Source organism: Aotus nancymaae, unplaced genomic scaffold (assembly GCF_030222135.1).
Source record: "Aotus nancymaae isolate 86718 unplaced genomic scaffold, 86718_ANA_hifiasm-v0.15.2.pri h1tg000039l, whole genome shotgun sequence".
NCBI classification, from domain to species: domain Eukaryota; kingdom Metazoa; phylum Chordata; class Mammalia; order Primates; family Aotidae; genus Aotus; species Aotus nancymaae.
This window is the reverse complement of record NW_026988453.1, coordinates 5,232,343-5,241,117: the sequence shown is the minus strand read 5'-3', so window position 1 is coordinate 5,241,117 and position 8,775 is coordinate 5,232,343. Positions and strand designations below refer to the sequence as shown.

The window sequence follows — 8,775 nt, the reverse complement described above, 5'->3', positions numbered from 1 at the left end:
CCCAAATCCCATCTTATCACCTGCTTTCTTTAGCCATTCCTGACTAGGTTCTCCGGAAGCAGAAACTGAGACATAGCTGACATTTGTTAGGGATGAACATTTCTTTTTTTTTTTTTTTGAGACCGAGTCTTGCTCTAACACCAGGCTAGAGTGCAATGGTGCGATCTTGGCTCACTGCAACCTCTGCCTCCCGGGTTCAAGTGATTCTCCTGCCTCAGCCTCCTGAGTAGCTGGAATTACAGGCACATGCTACGATGCTCGGCTAATTTTTTGTATCTTTAGTAGAGATGGGGTTTCACCATGTTGGCTAGGCTTGTCTTGAAGTCCTGACCTCATGATCTACCCACCTTGGCCTCCCAAAGTGCTGGGATTACAGGCATTAGCCACTGGCCAACACTTCTAAAAGTAAGATAGGAGGCAGGACTGGGCTGAGGGAGAAGCTGAGCTGCCATGCAGGCCTGTGAAGACTGGACCAACCTGCGGAGATCTCTGCAGTGAGTATTGCCTGTCAGATTCTCCCACAGTGAGCTGTGATGGCCAGCTGTTTCTATATTTATCTTAGTCACTGGATCTGGGCTGCCCAGGGGAAGGCATGACATCAGGCTTTCTCAAACTGAGGCAGACTGTGACAGAGCTGACAGCTGGGAGCTATCTGGTGGCCTCACTCCCTACACCTGGGCAGTGAGTCCTTCTTTCAGGGAGAATCTATGCAGCACATCTCTGAGTCTACAAAAAAACAGTTTAACATTCATTCAGTCAACAACATTTAGTTTATTATCTGCTAAACACTGTTTTAGGTGCTGCAGATGCAGCCATGTGGGAGACAAGCACGCACTCTCATACGGGGCCGTACGACTTACCAGACTGTTCACCCGGGGATCAGGTTGACATCACCTTATAAAATTTGAGAATTCTGGTTGGGCACAGTGGCTCATGCCTGTAATCCCAGCACTTTGGAAGGTCGAGGCGGGGAGTTCAAGACTAGCCTGGCCAACGTGGCTAAACCCCCATCTCTACTAAAAATACAGAAATTAACCAGACATGGTGTTGCACGCCTGTAGCCCCTGCTACTAGGGAGGCTGAGGCAGGAGAATCACTTGAACCTGGGAGGCAGAGATGGCAGTGAACCAAGACTGTGCCACTGTACTCCAACCTGGGCGACAGAGGGAGACTCTATCTCAAAAAAAAAAAAAAAAAAATCCTTGAGGATTCTAATAAAAATACCAGACAGAAGGCCATTCACTCAGAGGGGAAGAGGGGCAATATTATTCTAATGTCATCTCTTATGGGGTTGCTTTAACGTGTAAAAGAATAAAGAAATGGGGCCGGCTGCGTGGAAGCCGAAGCTGCACCTCCTGCATGGCCCCTCCGGCCAGCCGGGCCCCTCAGATGAGAGCTGCGCCCAGGCCAGCACCAGCCGCTCAGCCACCAGCAGTGGCATCCCCCTCTGCAGTTGGCTCTCCTGCTGCTGTGCGGCAGCCAGGTCTGCTGTCCCAGATGGCAACCACTGCAGCTGGCGTGGCTGTGGGCTCTGCTGTGGGGCACACACTGGGCCACGCCATTACTGGGGGCTTCAGTGGAGGAAGTGATCCTGAGCCTGCGAGGCCTGACATCACTTCCCAGGAGCCTCAGCGAACCCAGCCAGCACAGCAGCAACAGCCTTGCTTCTATGAGATCAAACAGTTCTTGGAGTGTGCCCAGAACCAGGGTGACATCAAGCTCTGTGAGGGTTTCAGTGAGGTGCTGAAACTGCCGACTTGCAAATGGATTGACCTAATCAAGAAGTTCAAACTGGAGAAATGGAAAACCAGCTCTTATAACCAACTTAACTTAAATAAAAATTTAATGCATAGTGAAGGTGTAAAGTGTAGCCATCAGTTAAACCTCTCCCGTCATTCCTAGCTTCCTTGCTTCAGAATTGAAATGGAAGGGGGTGTTCCTACTCTGTAGAATTTGGAGCTGGTCAAATGTTTGTGTGGCCTCCTTAAACTAGCTGTTATGATTTTATTCTTTGTGAGTTAATTAGAATAAAGTGATTTTCTTCCAAAAAAAAAAAAAAAAAAAGAAATGGGGCCAGGTGCAGTGGCTCACGCCTGTAATCCCAGTACTTTGGGGGGCTGAGGCGGGTGGATCACCTGAGGTCCGGAGTTCCAGACCAGCCTGACCAACATGGAGAAACCCCCTCTCTACTAAAAATACAAAATTAGCTGGGCGTGGTGGCACATGCCTGTAATCCCTTGCTCTGCCACCCAGCTACTCAGGAGGCTGAGGCAGGAGAACTGCTTGAACCCAGGAGGTGGAGGTTGTGGTGGGCCGAGATCCTGCCATTGCACTCCAGCCTGGGCAAAAAGAGTTAAACTCCATCTCAAAAAAAAAAAAAAAAAAAATGAGCCTGAGGTTGGACGCAGTGGCTCACACCTGTAATCCCACCACTTTGGGAGGCCAAGGTGGGCAGATCATGAGGTCAGGAGTCTGAGATAAGCCTGGCCAACATGGTGAAACTCTTTCTCCACTAAAAACACCAAAAAAAAATTAGCTGGGCGTAATTTTTTTTTTTTTTTGAGATGGAGGTTTTGTTTTTTTTTGAGATGGAGTTTCGCTCTTGTTGCACAGGCTGGAGTTCAATGGCACGATATGGGTTCACCTCAACCTCCGCCTCCTGGGTTCAAGTGATTTTCCTGCCTCAGCCTCCTGAGTAGCTGAGATTACAGACATGCACCACCACGCCTGGCTAATTTTGTATTTTTAGTAGAGATGGGGTTTCACTATGTTGGTCAGGCTTATCTCGAACTCCTGACCTCAAATGATCCACCTGCTTGCGCCTCCCAAAGTGCTGGGATTACAGGTGTGAGCCACTGTGCACGGCTGACTTTCCTTGTTTTTAATGACCTTGGCAGTTTTGAGGATTCCTGGAGAGATGTTTTGGTGAATGCCCCAGAGTTGGAATTTGTCTGCTGTTACTCTCCTGATTAGAAATGGGGTTGCAGAGGCAGGGCTGGGTGTGAGCATCATCCAGTAGGGCAGTCATTTACTTACATCGGTATGGACGTGTGGATGTCTGTGTCATACTCTGGGTTGTAGACTGACACTACTTGATTTTGTTGTTCAGATTGTTCTGACTTAGCCAGCAAAAGCTCTCTCAGTTGCTTCCTGTGTCCCTCTGACACACTAAATGTGTATATATATATTTTGAGAAGTAGTCTCTCTCTTGTTGCCCAGGCTGGAGTACAATGGTGTGATCTTGGTTCACCTCAACCTCTGCCTCCCAGGTTCAAGTGATTCTCCTGCTTCAGCCTCCTGAGTAGCTGGGATCACAGGCATGTCCCACCATGCCCAGCCAATTTTTGTATTTTTAGTAGAGACGGGGTTTCTCCATGTTGGTCAGGTTAGTCTCGAACTCTCGACCTCAGGTGATCCACGCAGCTTGGCCTCCCAAAGTGCTGGGATTATAGGCATGAGCCACAGTGCCTGACCTTTTTTTTGTTTTGGAAATGGAGTCTTGCTCTGTTGCCAGGCTGGAGTGCAGTGGCACAATCTTGGCTCACTAACCTCCACCTCCTGGGTTCAAGTGATTCTCCTCCCTCAGCCTCCCAAGTAGCTGGGACTACAGGTGTGCACCACCACACCCAGCTAATGTTTTATTTTTAGTAGAGACAGAGTTTCACCATGTTGGCCAGTATGGTCTTGATCTCATGATCCACCTGCCTTGGCCTCCCAAAATGCTGGGATTACAGGTGTGAGCCACCGAGCCAGGCCTGACACACTAAATCTTAAGACAGCATGGGAAAAGCCAGAAGCAACTCAATTTATAGTAGAATGTGGATAAAGTGACAACGTGTGGCTTCCAAGGCTAAGTCATAAAAGACATTGCCACTTTCAACTTGTACCCTCTGAGGCTGCTCACTTTGTGGGAAGCCAGTGGCCATGTCAGAAGGACACTTAAGCAACCTCTGGAGAGGCCTCCACTGGGATGAACTGGGGCCAAGAATAACCATCAGCTCTCCAGATGTGTGTCTGGGCCTCCTTGGAAGTGGATCCTCCAGCCTGAATCAAGCCTTCAGATGACTGTAGCCTTAGAGGGACCTCAAGGCTGAGCCCACCAAGATAGACCCCACCAGAATTCCTGACAAAAAGAAACGGTGGCTCACGCCTGTAATCCCAGCACTTTGGGAGGCTGAGACAGGTGGATCGCTTGAAGTCAGGAGTGTGACACCAGCCTGGCCAACATGGTGAAACCCCATCTCTACTAAAAATACAAAAATTAGCCAGGCATGGTGGTGCACGCTGGTGATCCCAGCTACTTGGGAGGCTGAGGCAGGAGAATCATTTGAATCGGGGAGTCGGAGGTTGCAGTGAGCCGAGACTGCACCACTGCACTCCAGCCTGGGTGACAGAGTGAGACTGTGTCTCAAATTAAAAACAAAAAAAGAGAGAGAAACTGTGAAACGATGAATGTTTTTTGTTTTTTTTAAACCTCTAACTTTTGGAGTAATTTGTTATACAACAATAGAAAACAAAGGCACAAGGGTAGAACACTATAAAAAAATAACATGTAAGGCCGGGTGTGGTGGCTCACGCCTGTAATCCAAGCACTTTGGAGGCCAAGGCGGGCGGATCACCTGAGGTCAGGAGTTCAAGACCAGCCTGACCAACATGGTGAAACCCCGTCTTTAAAAAAAATAATACGGGCCGGGCGCGGTGGCTCAAGCCTGTAATCCCAGCACTTTGGGAGGGCGAGGCGGGTGGATCACGAGGTCAAGAGATCGAGACCATCCTGGTCAACATGGTGAAACCCTGTCTCTACTAAAAATGCAAAAAGTTAGCTGGGCATAGTGGCGCGTGCCTGTAATCCCAGCTACTCAGGAGGCTGAGGCAGGAGAATTGCCTGAACCCAGGAGGCGGAGGTTGCGGTGAGCCAAGATCGCGCCATTGCACTCCAGCCTGGGTAACAAGAGCGAAAGTCCATCTCAAAATAATAATAATAATAATAATAATAATAACAACATGTATAGGACATGGTCCACCTGGGCAATAAAGTGAGACCCTGTCTCTACAAAAAAATAGAAAGAATTAGCTGGATATGGTGGCATGCCCTTGGAGTTCCAGCTATTTGGTGGAGGATTGCCTGAGGCTGGGAGGTGGAGGCTGCAGTCAGCCGTGATGGCACCACTGCACTCCAGCCTGGGTGACAGGGCAAGACCCTGCCTCAAATAAAACCTCACAAAAACCAAAAACAGAAAAAGAGCTTCTGGAAATTACATACGTGAAGACAGAAAATATAAACTCAATAAAGGGTTAGAAAAAACTTGAGGAAATCTTCCAGAAGTTGGAGCCGAAAGACAACAAGATGCAAACAGGAAAGAAAAGCGTATTAGACAATTCATTCTAAAGTCCAACTTCTGAAAAATAGGAGTTCTCGAAAAAGCAAAGAGAAAACAGAAGTAAAAAAGTACCACTGAAACAATCCAAACAATTTTCCAAAAACGGAACTGAAATATCCTTAAGTTTTCAGGGTGAAAGGGCATCGTAAATGCTCAGAATAATGTTTGAAGATAGTGTACTAAGGTGGCCAGGCTTGGTGGCTCACGCCTGTAATCCCAGCACTTTGGGAGGCTGAGGCAGGCAGATCACTTGAGGTCAGGAGTTGCAGATCACTTGAGGTCAGGAGTTCAAGATCAGCCTGGCCAACATAGTGAAACTCTGTCTGTACTAAAAATACAAAAATTAGCTGGGTGTGGTGGCCCGCGCCTGTTGTCCCAACTACTTGGGAGGCTAAGGCAGGAGAATCACTTGAACCCAGGAGGTGGAGGTTGCGGTGAGCCCTGATCGCATTACTGCACTCCAGCCTGGGTAATAGAGTGAGACTCCATCTAAAAAAAAAAGGCAGGAAGAATGAGGGATACAGAAGAATCAAGGATGACAGATGACATCTTGAGTTTTGGCTATAGCAACCTAGTAGATAGAAGTGACAGTTACCGAGATGACAAGGAAGACGGTCTGCCTCACCTCTGGCCCCTGAGGGCATGACTGGATTTCACAGGCTGCAGGGAAGCAGCACCGTCAGGGCTGGGCTAAGTTCAACTGAGGCCAGAAAGTGAAGAGGGTTTGGTGGAGGGTGGGGAGACAGTGGGAGGTAGATCAAGGGAGAGGAAACCCGTCACCGGAGTCACGGGCTTGCAGGAGGGCAGAGACGGCCAGAGGGACTGAGAACCATAGCACTGTGTGTGTAGCCACAGCAGGAGTGGTCCACATTGGTGGCTGGCAATGAGATTGGTTGGTTCCCCAGACTTTGTTTGTTCCTTTGACATCCAGGCTTCGTACGAACACCCATGTCCCCTTCTCAGAAAATTGCCCATCCCCTAGTTGGAATTCTTCTACTAAGACAAAATTTCCCTTCCAGTGACCTATGCCCAGTAGTTCTTGTTTTTTTGTTTGTTTGTTTTTTGAGACAGGGTTGCCCAGGCTGGAGTGCAGTGGTGTGAGCATGACTCACTGCAAACTCAACCTCCTGGGCTCAAGTGATCCTCCCACGTCATCCTCCTGGGTAGCTGGGATCATAGGCATGTACCACCATACCCAACTCTTTTTTATTTTTATTTTTTGTACAGATAGGGTTTCACTATGTTGCCTAGACTGGTCTCAAATTCCTGGGCTAAGCTATCCTCCCGTCTCAGCCTCCCAAAGTTCAAGGGGTTACAGGCATGAGCCACAGCACCCAGCCATTCTCAGTGGTTTTTTTTTTTTGTTTTTTTTTTTTTGGAGACAGAGTTTCATTCTTGTTGCCCAGGCTGGAGTGCAGTCCTGGCTCACTGCAAACTCTGCCTTCCATGTTCAAGCAATTCTCCTACCTCAGCCTCCTGAGTAGCTGGGATTATAGGCATGTGCCATCACTTCCAGATAATTTTGTATTTTTGGTAGAGATAGGGTTTCTCCACGTTGGTCAGGCTGGTCTTGAACTCCCAACCTCAGGTGATCCACCTACCTGGACCTCCCAAAGTGCTGGGATTACAGGCATGAGCCACCTTGCCCGAATCAAGTGGTTCTTGATTTACCTTCTGGTTAACTACAATGCAGAGCACATGACTTCTGTGCTTCCTCCCTTTGAACATTGAAAGCTTTTTGCCTGGTCATACCAAACCTTGGCAAGAATAATTTCACCAGTCACCCATGAGAAGGGTCACTTCTGCAGTGGGTCTTTAAAAAGAACAGGTCTGGGTTTTCTTTTTAATGTGATGTTGTCTGTTTGTTTGTTTGTTTGTGACAGAGTCTTGCTCTGTCGTCCAGGTTGGAGTGCAGTGGCATGACCTCAGCTCACTGCAACCTCCACCTCCGAGGTTCAAGTGATCCTCATGCCTCAGCCTCCTGCGTAGCTGGGATTATAGGCGTGCACCACCACACCTGGCTAATTTTTATATTTTTAATAGAGATGGGGTTTCGTTGGCCAGGCTGGTCTCTAACTCCTGGCCTCAAGTGATCCACCCGCCTCGGCCTCCCAAAGTGCTGAGATTACAGATGTGAGCCACTGAGCCCAGACTTCAACATGATTTGGATATTTAAGGTGCTCTTGCCATCTCAAAGGCTTTTGTACATTTCTTCAGATTACCCACTATCAGAAAACCTTCTCAGATACCAGATCTAAGAAAGATTTCTTTCTTTTTTTTTTTTTTTGAGACAGAGTCTCACTCTGTCACCCAGGCTAGAGTGCAATGGCGGTCTCTGCTCATGGCAACCTCTGCCTCCCGGGTTCAAGTGATTCTCCTGCCTCAGCCTCCTGAGAAGCTGGGATAAAGAGGCAGAAGCTCACTATAGCACTTATCTCAGACTGGGTTGTATTATTGTCAATCACTTTTACTGAGCAACAACTAAGTGCCTGGTACTATACTAAGTACTGAGTACCCAGTGGTGCTGAAGACACAGTCCCAGTGGCATAGGAGACAGGCACATTAACTGACAAGATGAGATAATGTGAGTAGGGCTCTGTCTTCGCCTCCCTAGACTCCAGGCTCCATAAGGACAGAATCTATGTCGTACTCAGCTTTTTCTTACCTGTAAATAAGTGTTTCACAGGTGGTTGTCGAATTAATATAAATTCCTTTTTAATTAATTAATTAATATAAGCTGCCTTTCTCATTGAGACCAGAAGTATCAGGGTCTCCCATTCAAGCCTGCTGAAGCAGGCCAGAACTGAGACAGACCAGAAGTTTTGGGCTCCACTTCCCTCTTTCAATCCTGGAGCTCCTAGCTCCTCCCAAATCCCCCCAACCCATGCCATCAATGCGGTCAACTCCCTTTTTTTTTTTTTTTTTTTTTGAGACAGAGTCTCGCCATGTCACCCAGGCTGGAGTGCAGTGGCGTGATCTCAGCTCACTGCAACCTCTGCCTCCCTGGTTCAAGCAATTCTCATGCCTCAGCCTTTGGAGTAGCTGGGATTACAGGCATGCGCCACCATGCCCAGCTAATTTTTGTATTTTTAGTAGAGATGGGGTTTTGCCATGTTGGCCAGGCTGGTCTCGAACTTCTAACCTCAAGTGATCCACCCACCTCAGCTTCCCAAAGTGCTGGGATTACAGGCTCGAGCCATCCTGCATGTGCCAGCAACCCCTTCTTAAATTAACCCCTTGTAGAATAGTAGAGCTTGTCTCCCCAGATAAAGGGCTGTAGGGAAGGAAACCAGCCCAGGCAGTTTTCCTAGCTCCCCACCTACCTCATTCCCCCAGGATATATTTTCAGTGAGCATCCCAGCTTCCCCCAGGCCACCTCCGTTAATCTTGTTAA

General features: G+C 48.2%; 1 protein-coding gene across 1 annotated transcript; it reads left to right on the top strand.

The window, feature by feature from the left end:
* Positions 1-450: 450 nt before the first annotated feature.
* On the top strand, positions 451-1,902 carry LOC105722012 (coiled-coil-helix-coiled-coil-helix domain-containing protein 2-like). Its single transcript, XM_064360200.1, has 2 exons — positions 451-494; positions 1,311-1,902. Exons 1-2 carry the CDS (start codon positions 451-453, stop codon positions 1,900-1,902), a joined length of 636 nt encoding a protein of 211 aa, XP_064216270.1.
* Positions 1,903-8,775: the final 6,873 nt, after the last annotated feature.

Bases quoted from the DNA above. Each gene is read 5' to 3' on its own strand.
- LOC105722012 (XM_064360200.1), top strand. From the start codon at position 451: ATGCAGGCCTGTGAAGACTGGACCAACCTGCGGAGATCTCTGCA. The intron at 495-1,310 runs GTGAGTATTGCC...AACGTGTAAAAG, and splicing joins AACCTGCGGAGATCTCTGCA to AATAAAGAAATGGGGCCGGC.